The sequence below is a fragment of the Macaca mulatta genome, chromosome 16, assembly GCF_049350105.2.
Source record: "Macaca mulatta isolate MMU2019108-1 chromosome 16, T2T-MMU8v2.0, whole genome shotgun sequence".
In the NCBI taxonomy this organism is placed as follows: Eukaryota; Metazoa; Chordata; class Mammalia; order Primates; family Cercopithecidae; genus Macaca; species Macaca mulatta.
Genome location: NC_133421.1, coordinates 88532505 through 88553399, shown reverse-complemented (window position 1 = coordinate 88553399; position 20895 = coordinate 88532505). Strand labels below are relative to the sequence as shown.

Sequence of the window (20895 nt, the reverse complement as noted above, 5' to 3'; positions counted from 1 at the left end):
AATGCAGCACATTTTGTTAATTGTTGCATCTCTTTGTTTATACTTTTTTTTTTTTTTTTTTTTTGAGAGAAAGTCTTGCTCTGTTTCCCAGGCTGGAGTGCGATCAGGACTCACTGCAGCCTCAATCTCCTGGGGTCAAGTGATCCTTTCGCCTCAGCCTCCCAAAGTGCTGGGATTGACTACAGGTGTGTGCCACCACACCCAGCTAATTTTTTGATTTTTTGGTAAAGAATAAGTCTCACCGTGTTGCCCAGCCTGGTCTTGAACTCCGAGGTTCAAGCAATCCTCCTGCCTCAGCCTCCTAAAGTGCTGGGATTATAGGCGTGAGCCACTGTGCCCAGCCTATATTTTTATTCCTAAATAAAATGATTTCCCCTTACTTCCTTCTACCACCTCCCCGCTTTCCCAGTGAGGCTGAACCACAGGAGGCCGGGACAGGATTCCGAATCTCAGCACTATTAACATTTGGGGATGGACTGTTCTTTGTTGCGGGGGCCTCTGCCTTGTACATTATAGGATATTCAGCTGCATCCCTGGCCCCCACCCTCTACATGCCATAGCACCCGCTCCAGTTGCGGGGTCTCTGGACATTGCCGCATGTGCCCAGGGGAGGTGGGGGAGGTGGGGTAGGTTGCCCCTGCTTGAGAACCACGGGGCTCAAAGAGCTTCCTGCAGTGATGAAAACGGTCTCTGCACCACCCAGTCCAGCGGCCCCCAGCCCTGTGGCTCGTGAGCACCTGAGATATGGCTCGTGCAGCCGAGGAGCTGAATTTTAAATTGTGTTTCATTTCAAGTAATTTTAGTTTAAATGTAAACAGCCACATGTGGCCAGCAGCCGCAGTCCAGCACGGCACTGACTCAGCCAGTTAAGGAACATTATTCCCCTCCTCCCTGAGGAAGTAGGAATCTGATCACAAACTTAAGAAAAAAAGAATAAACAAGGCCTGGTGCAGTGGCTCACGCCTGTAATCCCAGCACTTTGGGAGGCTGAGGCGGGCAGACTGCTTGAGGTCAGGAGTTCGAGACCAGCCTTGCCAACATGGTAAAACCCTGTCTGTACTAAAAATATAAAAATTAGCTGGGCGTGGTGGCATGTGCCTGTAGTCCCAGCTACTCAGGAGGCTGAGGCATGAGAATCATTTGAACCCGGGAGGCAGAGATTGCAGCAAGCTGAGATCACACCACTGTACTCCAGCCTGGGTGACAGAGCAAGAGCCTGTCTCACAAAAAAAAAAAAAAAAAAGGGAGAAAGAAGAGACAAGACAACGCCCCTAGCCTGGTACTATATTTTGTTCCAAAAGGCAACTGTCATCATAAACATACACTCTGGATCCAAATATCCGTGATTGGGGGATTTTCTTCTGGTTTAGGTGACATGTACTTTCTTTCCCTCCTAAAAATCAACATGTGCTTAGTGGGCACCTTTTAGATGCCCAGCCCCGTGTTAGGGACAATGGAAGATTCCCACAGTGAGATCTTTGGCTCCTGTCATCATGGAGTACACAGATGTTTCGACTGGGGAGCCTAGAAAAGAAAGCAGAGAAAATAGACAGATTTTGCTTATGGGGAATTGTGAATTGTGAATAGTGAGTGAATGCTTGGAAGGTGCAAAAGGAAGAGACTCTCACAGGTCCAAGGGTCTGGACAGACTTACTGCTGGGAGAAGGTGGTGTCCTTGCCTGTGGATGGGGAGGACGTCATTGCAGGGAGGAAGATGCAGGGGTGTGAGTTGGGCAGGGAAGACTCCTGTTATCTCCCCTTTGGTAAGATCTTCCCTCCCTTCCTTAACATGCTCACAGCTCCTGCTTTGCTGGGTATCTCGGTCATCAGGACTTCTGTCCCTCTCCTTGGGGATAATAGGAGACTTTTCCCCCCTTTTAAGATGTATTTCCGGACTTCCTAAAATGTTTAATTATGAGCACTTCTTATTCTTATTCTTATTCCGAGAGAGTCTCCCTCTGTTGCCCAGGCTGGAATGCAGTCGTGCAATCTTGGCTCACAGCAACCTCTGCCTCCTGAGCGATTCTCGTGCGTCAGCCACCCAAGTAGCTGGGATTACAGGTGTGTGCTACCATGCCTGGCTAATTTTTGTGTTTTTGGTAGAGTCGGGATTTCACCATGTTGGCCAGGCTGGTCTCGAACTCCTGGCCTCAAATGACCCGCTTGCCTCAGCCTCCCAAAGTGCTGAGATTACAGGCACGAGCCGCCGTGCTTAGCCATGAGCACTTATTTTTTTTTAACAGCTTTATTGAGATATAAGGCACACTCTATTCAATTTATCCATTAAAAATGTACAATTCGGGCTAGGTATGGTGGCCCATAAAGATCTTACCAGCTAACTAATGCCCTCAGAAAAACACAGAGGAGGCAGAAGAGCTGGGGTGGCTGCACAGCACGCAGAGTGGCGCGTGGCAGAGGGATGGTCTGCAGTGTGGCATTCGGGGGCTGCTGCAGCTGTGCACGGAACAGAGCATGGGAGGAAATTTCCCAGCGTGTTAGCATCTGCTGTCTCCTTTTCAGTTCTTTCCTGTATTTGTTAAACCTTTAAAATTATGGCATTTATTACTTTTGTCATCAGAAAAATAAAATCTAGAGAGACGAGAAAGGAGACAAAATCCCCCGGGGTGCAGGGAACTTACTTCCAGTTGTCTGCATCCTCTTTTTCTTCCTATCCATAGGGAACAGCCCTTAAAGTAAGTCCCAGCAGTCTCAGCTCAGTTTCCTCACACTGCCCTCTAGGGGCTTTCCGGCCAAACTGCAGAGCTGCGGAAGGACGAAGGGTGGGGATCCCATGTACAGATGGCCTCTTGGGTACAAAAGCGACCTTGGTCTGAGCCAGCACCCGTCTCCAAACATACCCAGCTGAACCCTCGCCCATGCTGAGGCTCTCTGTTTGTTTTTGTTTTTGTTTGAGATGGAGTCTCCCTCTGTCGCCCAGGCTGGAGTACAGTGGCACAATCTCGGGTCACTGCAATCTCTGCCTCCTGGGTTCAAGCAATTCTCCTGCCTCCAAGCAATTCTCCTGCCTCAGCCTCTCAAGTAGCTGGGATTACAGGTGCCTAACACCACACCCAGCTAATTTATTTATTTATTTATTTATTTAATTTTTTATTTTTTAGACAGAGTTTCGTTCTTGTTGCCCAGGCTGGAGTGCAATGGCGCGGTTGCAACTCACCACAACCTCCACCTCCTGGGTTCAAGCGATTCTCCTGCCTCAGCCTCCCGAGTAGCCGGGATTACAGGCATGCACCACCATGCCTAGCTAATTTTGTATTTTTAGTAGAGACGGGATTTCTCCATGTTGGCCAGGCTGGTTTCTAACTCCTGACCTCAGGTGATCTGCCCGCCTCAGCCTCCCAAAGTGCTGGGATTCAGGCATGAGCCACTGTGCCTGGCCTAATTTTTAGTATTTTTAGTAGAGGTGGGGTTTCACCACATTAGCCAGGCTGGTCTTGAACTCCTGACCTTGGGTGATCTGCCCACTTCAGCCTCCCAAAGTGCTGGGATTACAGGTGTGAGCTGCCGCACCTGGGCGGCATTAAGTACATTCACAATGTTGTGTAACTATCACTATCTATTTCTAGAAGTTTTTCATCATCCCAAACTGAAACTCTGTCCCCATTAACCAATAATCCCCTATTCCTCTGTTTGCCCAGCCCCTGACACCACCTTTCTACTTCATCTCCATGAATTTGGCCATTCTAGGCACCTCATACAGGTAGAGTCATATACCTCCTTCCATAGATGAAGCGTTGCGCTTAGCATGATGTCCTCAAGTTCATCCATGTTGTAGCATGGATCAGATTTTATTTATTTATTTATTTATTTATTTATTTATTTATTTATGAGACGGAGGCCACAAAGCCCAGGCTGGAGTGCAGTGGTGCGATCTTGGCTCACTGCAACTTCCGCCCCCCAGGTTCAAGCGATTTTCCTGCCTCAGCCTCCCGAGTAGCTGAGGTTACAGGCACACACCACCATGCCCAGCTAATTTTTGTATTTTTTTAGTAGAGATGGGGTTTCATCATGTTGGTCAGGCTGGTCTCAAACTCTTGACCTCAGGTGATCCGCCCACCTCGGCCTCTCAAAGTGCTAAGATTACAGGTGTGAGCCACTGCGCCCGGCTGGCAGATTTTATTTCTTTTTATGTGCATACATTTTAAAGTTTCCAAAATATGTAATACTCTTCTCAGTTGAATTCTATATACGTTTTCAAATTGTTAACATTTCCATTAACTTTAAAACTCAGACACTACTTAGTATCTCAAGGAAGAGGCACGAGGTTTTGATGAGGACACAGAACTAAAGGTGCCAAGTGCGAACAGTTTCTTGCATAAAGAAAATAAATAAATGGGCCAACCATAGTGGCTCACACCTGTAATCCTAGCATTTTGGGAGGCTGAGGCAGGAGGATGGCTTGAGGTTAGGAGTTCAAGATCAGCCTGGATGATATAGCAAGACCCTATCTCTATAAAACAGGGAGGGAGGGAGGGAGGGAGGAAGGAAGGAAGGAAGGAAGGAAGGAAGGAAGGAAGGAAGGAAGGAAGGAAGGAAGGAAGGAAGGCAGGGAGGAAGGGGGAGGGAGGCAGGGAAGAAGGGAGGAAGGGAGGGAGGGAGGAAGGAAGGAAGGAAGGGAAGGAGAGAGGGAGGGAGGGATGAGCTGGGTGTGGTCATGTGCACTTGTAGTCCTAGCTACTTGGGAGGCTGAGGCAGGAAGATCCCTTGAGCTCAGACATTTGAGGCTGCAGTGAGCTAGGACTGCACTACTGCACTCTAGCCTGGGTGGCAGGGCGGGACCCTATCTCTATTTTAGAAGAGAAAAAGACAACAACTAAGCGCCATGAAAAAATGTGAGGAAATACAACGAGATGCCCAAGTGAAGGCTCTGAAAACACACCTGCTCGAGTTCGAATGTGTGCCCTGACACCTGACTCGTTAATGTCCTTGGCCAAGTGACTTTACCTGTCTGTGCCTCCCATGCTGAGCCATACGTGGGGAATGACAACAGTAGTATCTGCCCCACGAGGGGTTGTTGAGAGGGTGAAAGTGGGAGTGGGAGACCAGAAGTGAGGATCACAGAGATGCTGGTTATCTTGTTCAGGCCTTACTCAAGGGTAGCTGATCATTTTATTTCCTACATTGGGGTTGACAGTGACCCATGCATGTAGCACAGCACCGCATGAAAAGCTGGCCAGTCGATACAGAATTACGCTGAAGGTCTAAGGAGAGCTAGGGTAGCCTGTAGCAGAATGAGCGTGAAGGCTCTGTTGAAAGGGCGTTGCTCCCTGGATCTGTGGCAGGATCCTCGGTAGAAAGCTGACATTGAAAGATTTTGAAGAACTTTAGTTAAAAAGTTAAAAACAGCCCAGCGCAGTGGCTGACGCCTGTAATCCCAGCACTTTGGGAGGCTGAGGCGAGTGGATCGCGAGGTCAGGAGATTGAGACCATCCTGGCTAACACAATGAAACCCCGTCTCTACTAAAAATACAAAAAATTAGCCAGACGTGGTGGCGGGTGCCTGTCATCCCAGCTACTCAGGAGGCTGAGGCACGAGAATCGCTTGAACCCGGGAGGCGGAGGTTGCAGTGAGCCGAGATTGTGCCACTGCACTCCAGCCTGGGTGACAGAGCAAGACTCTGTCCCCCCCAAAAAATAAAAAATAAAAAAACCAACGTTGGCAAGGCTGTGGAGTAAAGGGAATGCTTAGAGGCTGTTGGTGGGAATGTAAATGAGTTCACCTACTGTGGGGCACACTTTGGAGATTTCTCAACTGAGAATGCAGCCAGCATTTGAACCAGCAATCCCACTACTGGGTATATACCCAAAGGAAAATAAATCATTTAATGACACTGCACCCATATACTCATTACCACATTATTTGCAATAGCAAAGACATGGAATCAACCCAAGTGCCCATCAGTGGTGACTTAGATAAAGAAAATGTGCATATATACCATGAAATACTACACAGCCATGAAAAAGAAGGAAATCAGGCCGGGCACGGTGGCTCAAGCCTGTAATCCCAGCACTTTGGGAGGCCGAGGCGGGTGGATCACGAGGTCAGGAGATCGAGACTATCCTGGCTAACACGGTGAAACCCCGTCTCTACTAAAAATACAAAAAACTAGCCGGGCGTGGTGGCGGGCGCCTGTAGTCTCAGCTACTCGGGAGGCTGAGGCGGGAGAATGGCATGAACCCGGGAGGCGGAGCTTGCAGTGAGCCGAGATCACGCCACTGCACTCCAGCCTGGGAGACACAGCGAGACTCCGTCTCAAAAAAAAAAAAAAAAAAAAAAAGAAAAGAAGGAAATCATGTCCTTTGCGGCCACACGAGTGCAGCTGGAAACCATTATCCTAAGGGAACTAATGCGAAAACAGAAAACCAAATACCACATGTTCTCACGTATAAGTGGGAGCTAAACATTGGGTACACATGGTCATAAACATGGGAACAAGGGACACTGGGGAATACAAGGAGGTGGGAGGGAGGAAGCCGGGTAAGGGCTGAAAAAATACTACCTATTGGGTACTATACCCACTACCTGGGCGATGGATCCTTTCGTATTCCAAACCTCAGGGGCACACAGTATACCCGTGTAACAAATCTGCACATGGACTTCCTGTTTCTAAAAGTCAAAGTTAAAGATTGTGAGACCTGCCCAGTGGCCAGCTGGCTGTGTATCTTCTCCACCAATGAGGCTGCATTACTTCATCCTCCTCTCCCTGGGAGGGGGAGCAGGGCTGGGGCCATTAATGGCCACAGTGGCTGACTCACCTCGTGGCGAGAGGAGCCTCTCTCATCTGACTTCTTTCCCAGCCTTGGTCAGATGACTCCACACTGAATCTGGCATTTATTTCCTGAGGCAGGAACCTAGATCCAGTTTGCCTCGAGTCAGGATAGGCCCTTGATCCAGGGGCTAACCAGAAATCACAGGGCACAGTGAACCACTCAGTTCGGGCTGACTGTGGCCGGTGAGTGCCCGCATGGCCCGAGCAGGCCACCTCCTCCTGGGCTGATGACTCAGCCTCACGTGTGGCGTCGGGCACCAGGAGACTCATACAGAATTGGCCCTGTAATTTTCTTCCACATTCCTCTTCTCCAAAAGGAAAAATAAACATACAACCCTTCGTTACAAATTTTAATTCCTGGTTTTCTGTAACCAAGACTCATGCCTCGCTTTTCTCCAAGACAGACATAAGCAGAACAGGCAGATGCTCATGATGTGTACGTCCAACCAAGTCTTAATCAGACCAGAGGGGGGCCTCTCTTAACATTGTGTTTTTTTTTTGTTTTTTTTTTTTTTGAGACAGAGTCGCTCTGTTGCCCAGGCTGGAGTGCAGTGGCGCGATCTCGGCTCACTGCAAGCTCCACCTCCCGGGTTCACGCCATTCTCCTGCCTCAGCCTCCTGAGTAGCTGGGACTGCAGGCGCCCACCAGCACGCCTGGCTAATTTTTTGTATTTTTAGTAGAGACAGGGTTTCACCATGTTAGCCAGGATGGTCTCGATCTCCTGACCTCGTGATCTGCCCATCTCGGCCTCCCAAAGTGCTGGGATTACAGGCGTGAGTCACCGCGCCCAGCCCTCTCAATATTTATACATGACAGCCATGTTCACGTTAGCCCAATAACTAGGACTATTGAAAAGATACAATTTTTTGGTTGGACGCGGTGGATCACTTGAGGTCAGGAGTTCAAGACCAGCCCAGCCAACATTGTGAAACCCTGCGTCTACTAAAAAATACAAAGATTTGGCCGGGCGCGGTGGCTCAAGCCTGTAATCCCAGCACTTTGGGAGGCCGAGGCGGGCGGATCACAAGGTCAGGAGATCGAGACCACAGTGAAACCCCGTCTCTATTAAAAATACAAAAAAAAAAAATTAGCCGGGCGCGGTGGCGGGCGCCTGTAGTCCTAGCTACTCAGGAGGCTGAGGCAGGAGAATGGCGTGAACCCAGGAGGCGGAGCTTGCAGTGAGCCGAGATTGCGCCACTGCACTCCAGCCTGGGCAACAGCGTGAGACTCCGTCTCAAAAAAAAAAAAAAAAAAAAATACAAAGATTAGCCACGTGGCCGGGCGCGGTGGCTCACGCCTGTAATCCCAGCACTTTGGGAGGCCGAGGCGGGCGGATCACAAGGTCAGGAGATCGAGACCACGGTGAAACCCCGTCTCTACTAAAAATGCAAAAAATTAGCCGGGCGAGGCGGCGGGCGCCTGTAGTCCCAGCTACTCGGGAGGCTGAGGCAGGAGAATGGCGTGAACCCGGGAGGCGGAGCTTGCAGTGAGCCGAGATCGCGCCACTGCACTCCAGCCTGGGCGACTAAGCGAGACTCTGTCTCAAAAAAAAAAAAAAAGATTTAGCCACGCATGGTGGCGCACACCTGTAATCCCAATTACTTGGGAGGCTGAGGCAGGAGAATTGCTTGAACCTGGGAGGCAGGTTCCAGTGAGCTGAGATGGCACCACTGCACTCCAGCCTGGGTGACAGAGCAAGACTCCGTCTCCAAAAAAAAGAAAAGATGTAATTTTCACTTCATCTCTTCTTCCTGCCATTGCTTATCTTTTGAGGAAGCCAGAATTGGTGGTAAAAGGCCAAAAGAGAAAATGACAGGAAAAGGCAGAATGTGAAGCAAATTATTAGAACAAGCACGGGTGTGTCTCATGAGTAAACTTATTGAGCAATTACTATGTGCAGGGAACTGTGGATTCAAAAGGGTTAAGACACAATCCTTACCCTCTAAATTTACTCTCTGATTAAGGAGTGAGATGCAGAAGAAAGGCAAATCTAATATAAAGTGGGAGTTGATGCTGGTCAAGTGATACATACAGTGCAAATCACCATAGAAGTTGGGAAGCCAGGATAGAGCTTCAGCTGGTCTGTAGTGGTAGGTGTCCAGGTTGGACGAGGAAGGGGCTGCAGTATACCTGTACGGGCACCAAATTCCAGAATCAAGCAGGATACAGGAATGGGTTCCTTCCCATCTGTCTATTTTGCTCCTTCTTGATCTATTCTGAACTCACAGAAAATAGCTATCGGTCTAGTGGGGAAAGTTATATGTCTAGTTTTTATTTATTTATTTATTTTTTCTTTTGAGACGGAGTCCGCACCGTTGCCCAGGCTGGAGTGCAATGGCATGATCTTGGCTCATTGCGACCTCCACCTCCCAAGTTCAAGTGATTCTCCTGCCTCAGCCTCGTGAGTAGCTGGGATGACAGGCATGCACCACCACCCCCAGCTAATTTTTATATTTTTAGTAGAGACGGGGTTTCACCGTGTTGGCCAGGCTGGTCTCAAACTCCTGACCTCAAGTGATTCACCCACCTTGGCCTCCCCAAGTGCTGGGATTACAGGCGTGAGCCACCATGCCCAGCTAGTTTTGAATTGTTTAAGGCCACCCAAACATTTACCTTGTGAAGTTACAGGATTTGGAATAAATGTTACAGGAGTAATTCTGCTTTCTCATCCTGTTCCACACCTGGAATGTCACATAAGTCTGAACGGAGAAAAGGACCTGAAGGTAAAGGAACAGCTAGAACAGGAAGGACGAGCATAAGAATTCAAACCCAGGGAGCTGGTGCAATGAGTGCACCATGCCCAGGACAGTGGAGGCCACTTGTGCCTGCTTGAAGTCCCAGGCAAGCCATCCACATTTCCATGGCATAGGGGTGCAGTCGGCAAGCTGCGTTAGTCCTTCGCTGGGCTGCGTTTCTATTAGCGGACCCTCTGAGGCTGCTGCTGTACTGAGATCATTAAGTCAGATACACTGAAACGTTGTTAAACAGAAGTGCTTAGGGCAGAGCCTGAGGCTCTGCTTCTCAAGGAATTGCCTGTCAGTCTCTGCCAGGGGCAGGTGCTCATCAGTGACACCTGTGTCTCTTCACAAGGTGCTGTTGTAGCAGAAGGAATGAGGTGTTTTTTGTTTTCTGTTTTTTGTTTGTTTGTTTGTTTGTTTTTGAGACAGAGTCTTACTCTGTCACCCAGGCTGGAATGCAGTGGCGTGACCTCAGCTCACTGCAAGCTCCGCCTCCTGGGTTCAAGTGATTCTCCTGCCTCAGCCTCCCGAGTAGTTGGGACTACAGGCAACCACCACCACACCCAGCTAATTTTTTGTATTTTTTTTTAATTTTATGTATTTATTTGAGATGGAGTTTTGCTCTTGTCACCCAGGCTGGAATGTAGTGGCATGACCTCTTCTTGCTGTAACCTCCGTCCCCTGGGTTCAAGTGATTCTCCTGCCTCAGCCTCCCGAGTAACTGGGATTACAGGTACCCACCACCATGCCCAGATAATTTTTGTATGTGTAGTAGAGATGGGGTTTCACCATGTTGGCCAGGCTGGTCTCAAACTCCTGACTTTGAGTGATGTCCCTACCTCAGCCTCCCAAAGTGCTGGGATTACAGGCGTGAGCCACCGTGCCCAGCCTGAAAGATGAGTTTTTATTTTATTTATTTTCTTTTTTGAGACAGAGTCTCACTCTGTCGCCCAGGCTGGAGTGCAGTGTTGCAATCTCGGCTCACTGCACCCTCCACCTCCGGGGTTCAAGCAGTCCTCCTGCCTCAGCCACCTGAGTAGCTGGGACTACAAGCATGCATCACCATGCCTGGCTGTTTTTTGTTGTTGTTGTTGTTGTTGTATTTTTAGTAGAGACGGGGTTTCACCACGTTGGCCAGGCTGGTCTCGAACTCCTGACCTCAAGTGATCCGCCTGCCTTGGCCTCCCAACGTGCTGGGATTACAGGCATGAGCCACCACACCTGGCCTAAGGGATGAGTTTTTTAATGATTTCCATAGCTGTCATTAGGTTCTGTCCGCCACTGGAACACACTCCTTTGTTCTTTTCCTCCTGCTTGGAAAACGCCAAGGCTGTTGCCAATGTAGTATCTTCAGCAAAGGAAGGAGGCAGCTGAGTCAGGAGCCCAAAGTACAGAAAAGAGCCACAGCTCATCATGCCTGATGAAGGGAATTCAGAGCAGATTCCTAATTTTCAAAAATTCCATTCTTTGGCTCTTCGTAATGGAAAAATGCAGAATTATAAGTTTAAACTCAAATGGGAGAAACACCTGTGAATTAATATTTTGTGAAAAACAAAACGGGAAACAATACAATCTACATACTGCATGATGTTTTGTGTGTGAAGATGCATATGTAAGAGAATATTGGCCGGGCGCAGTGGCTCACACCTGTAATCCCAGCACTTTGGGAAGTCAAAGCGGGAGGATCACTTGAGCTCTGGAGTTCAAGACCAGCCTGGGCAACATAGTGAAACATCGTCTCTATCCTTTTTTTAAGAATAAAATTTAATTTAAAAGAATATTGGGGCCAGGCATGGTGGCTCATGCCTGTAATCCTGTAATCCCAACACTTTGGGAGGCCAAGGTGAGGGTGTCACTTGAGCCCAGAAGTTTAAGGCCAGCCTGAGTAACATAGCAAGACCCTGTCTCTACAAAAAAATATATAGAAAAAATTAGCAGGGTGTGTGGTGGTTCACACCTAGCTATTCGGGAGACTGAGACAGGAGGATCACTTGAGCTTGGGAGGTCAAGGCTGCAGTGAGCTATGATCATACCATTGCACTCTGGCCTGAGTGACAGAGCAAGACTGTCTCAAAATCAATACTGGAATATTGGAAGGAAATACATCAAAATGTTTGCTATGGGTAATGAAAGTGGGGAAGTTTTTTCTTGATTGTTTCCTACGTTTAAGTTTCTGTCAGTGAACATGCATTATGGCTTTTTTTTTTTTTTTTCCACTTTTTATTTTTTTGAGATGGAGTCACCCAGGCTGGAGTTCAGTGGCGCGATCTTGGCTCACTGCAACTTCCGCCTCTGGGGTTCAAGAGCGATTCTCCTGCCTCAGCCTCCCAAGTAGCTGTGATTACAGGCATGTGCTACCACACCCGGCTAATTTTTTGTATTTTAGTAGAGAGGGAGTATCATGTTGGCCAGGCTGGTCTTGAACTCCTGACCTCAAGGGATCCACCCACCTCAGCCTCCCAAAGTGCTGGGATTACAGGAGTGAGCCACCGTACCTGGCCACCCATTATGTTTGAACTCAGACTAGACAGTGTGCAGTGTTGTTACAGCAAAATCCCAGCACCCCTGCGCCGGGTGGAGGAGCTGGGCAGGAGGACTTGTCCCTCGCTCTGAGCTTGGTGATCCCGTCTCTCCGCAGGAAAGGCCGAGGGGGATGGCAAGATGCACATCACCCTCTGTGACTTCATCGTGCCCTGGGACACCCTGAGCACCACCCAGAAGAAGAGCCTGAACCACAGGTACCAGATGGGCTGCGAGTGTAAGGTAAGCAGGTCCCGTCTCTGCTGAGGCGTCGCCTCCTCCCACTATCTCCAGATGGACAGCACATGAATTCAGCTCTGTTACTTGCCCCTTCCAGAAAAAGGAGCTGTATGGGGAGTTTTGGTCCCTGGCTTTCCAGAGCCTCTTAATCCCGGGGTTCTGATTTAAGACCAGGCTCTGGGAAGGCAGAGTCATCCCAGGAGTGAGGCTGTCTGGCTGGCGACAAAGCCTTTGGCCCCTGGTCCCTGGAGAGCCCTGAGACACATCTCTGTCAAGGGATGTCTGGAGGCCGGGCGCCATGGCTTATGCCTGTAATCCCAGCATTTTGGGAGGCCAAGATGGGCAGGTTACTTGGGGTCAGAAGTTGGAGATCAGCCTGGCCAACATGGTGAAACCTGTCTCTATAAAAATACAAAAATTAGCCGGGTGCGGTGACGCATGCCTGTGATCCCAGCAACTTGGGAGGCTGAGGCTCGAGAATGGCTTGAACGTGGGAGGTGGAGGTTGCAGTGAGCCAAGATCGCGCCACTGTACCCCAGCCTGGGTTGACAGAGTGAGACTCTGTCTCAAAAAAAAAAAAAAAATGGAGGGGGATGTCTGGAAGGCTAGGAGATTTGAGAGTAAGGCATAAATTCAGCTCTGTTACTTGCCCCTTCCAGAAAAAGGAGCTGTATGGGGAGAATATGGTCCCATGGATCATTTCCTACAAATGCGGATATGCAAACCCTTGTGTGCCTTGTGAGAGGGCACTGCAGGCCTCATGCTTTTTCCAACATTCCCGACATTTTCACACCTGGGTCGGTGTCTACGTGGGGTCTGTGTGTTGAGAACACCTGCTTCTCTTCAAATGAGCCCGGAGGTTGTGCCAGGCACAGTCGTAGCAGCCCGACGCTTGGATGTGACTGTGGAAGGCGAGATCACCACCTCCAGGGCTCCCGGGCTGGCTCCTACCCTGTGGGCTCCTAGCACCCTATCCCCACCCTTCCTGCCGGAAGCATTGCTGAGTGCTGGGCACCTGCCACCCTGGGTCACTCCCAGCGAGTCTGGGACCAGTAGACTCTGGTGAGGCCGTGGGGATTGGCCTTCCTTGGGGAGCTGCCTGGGGCTGCCCTCCCTCCTGACGGCCACCAGCCCCTTCTCAGCATGTTCAAAACAGGAATTCTGAACTCATAGTCTCCAGCCACACATATGTTAAGCAAAACTCCTCTGTGCCCAGCATGAAATCAAAAGCAAGTTCTTCCTTTTTCTTTCCATGGGGCAGTGAAGGCAGTCATCCTCTTGTAGCCTCGGGTTCCTTTGCCAAATTGCTAGTTGCCTATGACCTCAGGGCTCGGCCTTGAGCAGTTCCCAATTCCCGGCCTTTTCACTGGGCTGGAATCTGTCTCCAGGAAACCCAGGCCCTTTTATTGTTGCTATGTCCCCCAGAGGGCAGGGCCAAGCCAGGCCATTCTCTCATGCTCAGGAAGGTAGAAGATGGCCCAAAGGGAAGCACACCTGCAGCAGGAGGGGGGCCCCGGTGGGCGGGGCACAGCTTCCCTGCAGGTAAGACCCCCTCGCAGGCCAGCCGCCTGCCCCTGCAGGAGCTGTGGGTCTCGGGAGAGGCTGCCATCCCTGCACACCGCAGGTAGGCACATTGCCGGGTTCTGGACATGCCCCCAGAGCAGCCTCTGCCCACCCCTTCCTGGGTTCCTGACTCCATCCCCCTCTGTGTGCCCCTCCCCAGATCACACGCTGCCCCATGATCCCGTGCTACATCTCCTCCCCGGACGAGTGCCTCTGGATGGACTGGGTCACAGAGAAGAACATCAACGGGCACCAGGCCAAGTTCTTCGCCTGCATCAAGAGAAGCGACGGCTCCTGTGCGTGGTACCGCGGCGCGGCGCCCCCCAAGCAGGAGTTTCTTGACATCGAGGACCCATAAGCAGGCCTACAACACCCCTGTGGCCAACTGCAAAAATAGCCTCCAAGGGTTTCGACTGGTCCAGCTCTGACATCCCTTCCTGGAAACAGCATGAATAAAACACTCATCCCGTGGGTCCAAATTAGTACAGTTCTGCTCCCCGCTTCTCCTTTTAGACACGGTTGTGGGTCTGGAGGGAGACATGGGTCCAGGGTCCTCATCCCATCCTCCCTCTGCCAGGCACTGTGTGTCTGGGGCTTCGATCCTTGGGTGCAGGCAGGGCTGGGACATGTAGCTTGCCTCCCAGTCCCTGCCTTGGCACCGTCACAGATGCCGAGCAGGCAGCACTTAGGGATCTCCCAGCCGGGTTAGGGCGGGGCCTGGAAATGTGCATTTTGCAGAAACTTTTGAGGGTCATTGCAAGACTGTGTAGCAGGCCTACCAGGTCCCTTTCATCTTGAGAGGGGCATGGCCCTTGTTTTCTGCAGCTTCCACGCCTCTGGCCCTAGTGTAACACTCCCTGCCCCTGGCAAGTACCCCCATCACCCCGGTGCCCACCATGACCTCCCAGCACTTGTGGCTCCCCCCACATCCAGGGACAGCCTGGAACCAGCGGCTTATTCTTGAAGGAGCCCCATCAATCCTATTAATCCTCAGAATTCCAGTGGGAGCCTCCCTCTGAGCCTTGTAGAAATGGGAGCGAGGAACCCCAGCCTCAGCTGAGTCTTTTTGGTCTCCTGCACCCCCCGTCCACATGCTTCCCCAGCCTGCAGGGGGAATTGGTGAGGTCCTGTCCTGAGGCTGCTGTCCGGGGCCGGTGGCTGCCCTCAAGGTCCCTTCCTGAGCTGCTGTGGTTGCCATTGCTTCTTGCCCATTCTGGCACCAGGCACCTGGATTGAGTGGCACGGCTTTGCTTTATCTGGGCTTGTGTGCAGGGCCTGGCTGTGCTCCCCATCTGCACATCCTGAGGACAGAAAAAGCTGGGTCTTGCTGTGCCCTCCTGGGCTTAGTGTTCTCTCCCTCAAAGACTGACAGCCATCGTTCTGCACGGGGCTTTCTGCACATGACGCCAGCTAAGTGTAGTAAGAAGTCCAGCCTAGGAAGGGAAGGATTTTGGAGGTAGGTGGCTTTGGTGACACTCTCACTTCTTTCTGAGCCTCCAGGATACTTGGGCCTGTTTTAAGAGACACCTCCTTTTTCTAACGATGAATTCTCAGATGATGAATTCTCAGATGACAGGTGAACCTGAGTTGCAGATATACCAACTTCTGCTTGTATTTCTCAAATGACAAAGATGACCTAGCTAAGAAACTTCTTAGGGAACTAGGGAACCTATGTGTTCCCTAAACATGGTTTCCTGAAGCCCGTGATATGGGGATCAGAATAGGAAGAACTTTCTCGGTAACGATAAGGAGAATCTCTTTTGCTCCCACCTGTGTTGTGAAGATAAACTGACGATATATAGGCACATTATGTAAACATACACACGCAATGAAACTGAAGCTTTTCGGCCTGGGAGTGGTCCTGCAAAATGCTTCCAAAGCCACCTTAGCCTGTTCTATTCAGTGGCAACCCCAAAGCACCTGTTAAGACTCCTGACCCCCAAGTGGCATGCAGGCCCCATGCCCATCGGGACCTGGTCAGCACAGATCTTGATGACTTCCCTTTCTAGGGCAGACTGGGAGGGTATCCAGGAATCGGCCCCTGCCCCACGGGCGTTTTCATGCTGTACAGTGATCTAAAGTTGGTAAGATGTCATAATGGACCAGTCCATGTGATTTCAGTATATACAACTCCACCAGACCCCTCCAACCCATGTAACACCCCACCCCCGTTTGCTTCCTGTACGGTGATATCATATGTAACATTTACTCCTGTTTCTGCCGATTGTTTTTTTAATGTTTTGGTTTGTTTTTGACATCAACTGTAATCATTCCTGTGCTGTGTTTTTTATTACCCTTGGTAGGTGTTAGACTTGCACTTTTTTTAAAAGAGGTTTCTGCATCGTGGAAGCATTTGACCCGGAGCGGAACGCGTGGCCTATGCAGGTGGATTCCTTCAGGTCTTTCCTTGGGTTCTTTGAGCATCTTTGCTTTCATTCGTCTCCCGTCTTTGGTTCTCCGGTTCAAATTATTACAAAGTAAAGGATCTTTGAGTAGGTTCGGTCTGAAAGGTGTGGCCTTTATAGTCGATCCACACACGTTGGTCTTTTAACCATGCTGAGTAGAAAACAAAACAGGTTAAGAAGAGCCTGGTGGCAGCTGAGAGAGGAAGCCGCTCAAATACCTTCACAGTAAATAATGGCAATATATATATAGTTTAAGAAGGCTCTCCATTTGGCATCGTTTAATTTATATGTTATGTTCTAAGCACAGCTCTTTTCTCCTATTTTCATCCTGCAAGCAACTCAAAATATTTAAAATAAAGTTTACATTGTAGTTATTTTCAAATCTTTGCTTGATAAGTATTAAGAAATATTGGACTTGCTGCCGTAATTTAAAGCTCTGTTGATTTTGTTTTCGTTTGGAGTTTTGGGGGAGGGGAGCACTGTGTTTCTGCTGGAATATGAAGTCTGAGACCTTCCGGTGCTGGGAACACACAAGAGTTGTTGGAAGTTGACAAGCAGACTGCGCATGTCTCTGATGCTTTGTATCATTCTTGAGCAATCGCTCGGTCCGTGGACAATAAACAGTATTATCAAAGAGAACGTGGGCTCTCTCTGTGTGGCTGTATCCTACATTCAGAATGGCCACTTTCTAGCTCAAGAATGGGAATCAGCCCCTGCAAGGAGCCTTTCCTGTCCAGCGGGAGGGGGCGCCCTGTGTCCTCCAGAGAAACAAGGCCAGTGAGCTCTGAGTCAAATGTGGGATGCAGACTAGGTGCAGTGGCTCACGCCTGTCATCCCAGCACTTTGGGAGACTGAGGCGGGTGGATCGTTTGTGTCCAGGAGTTCGAGACTAGCCTGGCCAACTTAGCAAAACCCCGGCTCTACAAAAAATAGGTGTGGTGGCATCTGTCTGTGGTCCCAGCTACCCAAAGGGTGCGATGGGAGGATCACTTGAGCTGTGGTGGCAGAGATGGGACAGGTAAAAGCAAATGTGGTTTTCTTAGGTGGATGAAGAGGCAGAAGCGTAGGACAGGGTCCCCCTCATTCAGCACGTTTTATTATAGAGAAACGCAGAGCCATGCACCTGTCTCACAGCTTCAACACTGAGGGCTTCATGGCCAGCTTTAGACCTACCCTCAGTCTTCACCCACCCTGCCCGAAATTATTTGGAAAAAAAAATTCCAGGCATCAAACAGTCTCATTTATCAATATTCCAGTACGCATGTTTAAAAAATAAAAACTACTTTTTTTTTTTTTTTGAGATAGTCTTGCTCTGTTACCCAGGCTGGAGTGCAATGGCACAATCTTGGCTCACTGCAACCTCCGCCTCCTGGGTTCAAGTGATTCTCCTGCCTCAACCTCCTGAGTAGCTGGGATTACAGGCACCCGCCACAACACCCAACTAATTTTTGTATTTTTAGTAGAGACGGGGTTTCACCATGTTGGTCAGGCTGGTCACGAACTCCTGACCTCATGATCCGCCCGCCTCGGCCTCCCAAAGTGCTGGGATTACAGGCGTGAGCCACCGCGTCTGGCCAAAAATTAAAAACTACTTTTAAAACCTTTTTTCAGGCCGGGTACAGTGGCTCACACCTGTAGTCCCAGCACTTTGGGAGGCCAAGCTGGGCGGATTGCTTGAGCCCAGGAGTTCAAGACCAGCCTGGACAACATGGAGAAACCCCAACTCTACAAAAAATACAAAGATTAGCTGGGCGTGGTGGTGCATGCCTGTAGTCCCAGCTACTCGGGAGGCTGAGGTGGATCACTTGAGCACAGGAGGTGGAGGTTGCAGTGAGCTGAGATCGCACCACTGCACTCCAATCTGGGTGACAGAGTGAGATCCTGTCTCAACAAAAACAAAAAATCCAAAATACCTTTACCACATGTTAAACACTTACTTAGAATTCATCAATGTCATCAAATATCCAGTCAGTTTCTGACATCTCTAACTATCTCATAGATGCTTTTGTGTGGTTTATGGGTTTGAATCAAGACCCAAATAAGATCCATCCATTGCAGTTGATCTGACTTCTAGGTCTCTCTCTCTCTCTCTTTTTTAAATAACTTTTTTTTTTCCTCCAAGTTCACTTTGAACAGTGAGTTTGAAGCTCCCCCTTCTTTTTTTTTTTTTTTTTTTGAGACAGTCTTGCACCATTGCCCAGGCTGGAGTGCAGCGGTGTGATCTCAGCTCAATGCAACCTCTACCTCGAGAGTAGCTGAGATTACACGTGTGCATCACGACACCCGGCAAATTCTTGTATTTTTAGTAGAAGTGGGGGTTTCACCATGTTGGTGAGGCTGGTCTCAAACTCCTGGCCTCAAGCAATCTGCCTGCATCGGCCTCCCGTAAGCCACCGTGCTTGGCCTCCCGGGTCTCTCTTATTCTCCAGGTTGTTTCTCTCTGCTCCCGCTCTATCCTCGTGCTGAGAAAGATGGTCCCATCATAATTCAAGCTTCAAGCAAAAGTCTCATAATGCTTTGCCATAAGGACTTTTTTTTTTTTTTTTTTTTTTTTGGAGACAGAGTCTCATCCTGTCGCCCAGGCTGGAGTGCAGTGGCACAATCTCGGCTCACTGCAACCTCCGCCTCCGGGTTCACGCCGTTCTCCTGCCTCAGCCTCCAGAATAGCTGGGACTACAGGCACCCGCCACTACACCCGGCTAATTTTTTGTATTTTTAGTAGAGACGGGGTTTCACTGTGTTAGCCAGGATGGTCTCGATCTCCTGACCTCATGATCCACCCGCCTCGGCCTCCCAAAGTGCTGGGATTACAGGCGTGAGCCACGGCACCCAGCCACGGACATTCTTTAATGGTGTATTTGAACAGTTGGCTGCCCCCTGGCCCATGTGCACAGTTTGTTATACAGAATCTATTATTCCAGGGGCAGCCAGAAGAATCGTGTTTCCTATTGGATGTAGTTACTGCCTAAAAAGCAAGAACAAACTTACTGACATTTGAAGTTTGCCCCAATGTCACATTAAATGTGATCCACTTAATATCTACTGCAGAAATATTTGGATTGTTTCTTGTGTATGTCCAAATATATAGGGAAAATGGTTGAGTGGTATACTATAATAACAATATCAAAACTTTCCATTTCATACAAATGAACTTACTTGGCATTTGCAGCCTGCATTTGGAGTTTTAGTAAGCAGCACGCCAGGTGACTTATACCCTTTTCATATATTTACACATTTAGGTCAAACTTGACTTAAACTCATTATGGAAATTTTAAAACATATACAAAAATGCAGAGAATGGTATGACCAACTCCATGTGTCTATGATCCGTTTTCAACAATTATCCACATTTTGCTGATCTTTGAAAACAATTTAAAATCAGTTTGTAGGCCGGGCACCATGGCTTACGTTTGTAATCCCAGCACTTTGGGAGGGTGAGGCGTGAGGATCACCTGAGGTCAGGAGTTCGAGACCAGCCTGGCCAACATGGCAAAACCCCGTGTCTACTAAAAATACAAAAATTAGCCAGGTGCAGTGGTGGGTGCCTGTAATGCCAGTTACTCGGGAGGCTGATGCAGAATCACTTGAACCCAGGAGGCGGAGGTTGCAGTGAGCCGAGATTGCACCATTGCACTCCAGCTTGGGCGACAGAGCGAGACTCCATCTCGAAAAACACACAAATAAAACAAAACAAAAAAATTATCTGGGCATGGTGGTGCATGCCTGTAGTCCCAGCTACTCAGGAGGCTGAGGCAGGAGAATCACTTGAACCCAGGCGGCGGAGGTTGCAGTGAGCAAGATCACACCACTGCACTCCAGCCTGGGCAACAGAGCAAGACTCTCTCTCGAAAAAGAAGAAGAAGAAAAAAATCAGTTTGTAGACCCACATATGGGGTAACAACATTGTTAGGGACACAACCAGCCACCATTATTTCCTCTCAGTCTTGTTTATCCTGTGAAAGAAAAATGAATGGGGACAGGTGAGGCCAGCCTTAACCCACCAACACAGATGTGTGCACCCATCATGGAAAAGCAGCAAGAGACCCTGTAAGATCCAACCTGAAGGGACGTGGGGCCTGGTGGTGGAGCTGGGGAGCCACCAGGACAGGTTAAAGAACTTTGGAGCTGGCCAGGTGCGGTGACTCACGCCTGTAATCTCAGCCACTCGGGAGGCCGAGCTGGGAGAATCACTTGAACCCCACAGGTGGAGGTTGCAATGAGCCAAGATGGAGCCTCTGTATTCCAGCCTGGGCAGCAGAGCGACACTCAGTCTCAAAAACATAAATAAATAAAAATAAAGTACTTCGGAGCTGATGGAAGAATTTGAGCCTAGTTATAGGACACATAGTAGCAACATCTTTCCCTCCTAATTTTTAATGGATACTTTTACCTGATGTAACTTTAAAAAATAATTAAACCCAAACAGTGGAATGTGGAATTACAATATTTTACTAGCATCAATTTTATTATAGGCAATTAGCTGTGACCATAGATTTTTTTTCTTTCTTTCTTTTCTTCTTTTTGAGACAGAGTCTCATTCTGTCATCCAGGCTGGAGTGCAGTGGTACAATCTTGGCTTACTGCAATCTTCACCTCCTGGGTTCAAGCAATTCTCATGCCTCAGCCTCCCGAGCAGCTGG

General features: G+C 49.3%; 1 protein-coding gene across 12 annotated transcripts in view; it reads left to right on the top strand.

Annotated features, from left to right (window-relative positions):
• Positions 1 to 16889, top strand: part of TIMP2 (TIMP metallopeptidase inhibitor 2) — a 73611-nt gene extending 56722 nt beyond the window's left edge. For all 12 annotated transcript variants that reach the window (XM_077973107.1, XM_077973110.1, XM_077973108.1 and 9 more), the window contains 2 exons: positions 12166 to 12290; positions 14011 to 16889. In XM_077973107.1, coding sequence (XP_077829233.1) covers positions 12166 to 12290; positions 14011 to 14208 — 323 coding nt within the window. In that variant the 3' untranslated portion in view covers positions 14209 to 16889. The remainder of the gene's footprint in view (positions 1 to 12165; positions 12291 to 14010) is intronic.
• Positions 16890 to 20895: the final 4006 nt, after the last annotated feature.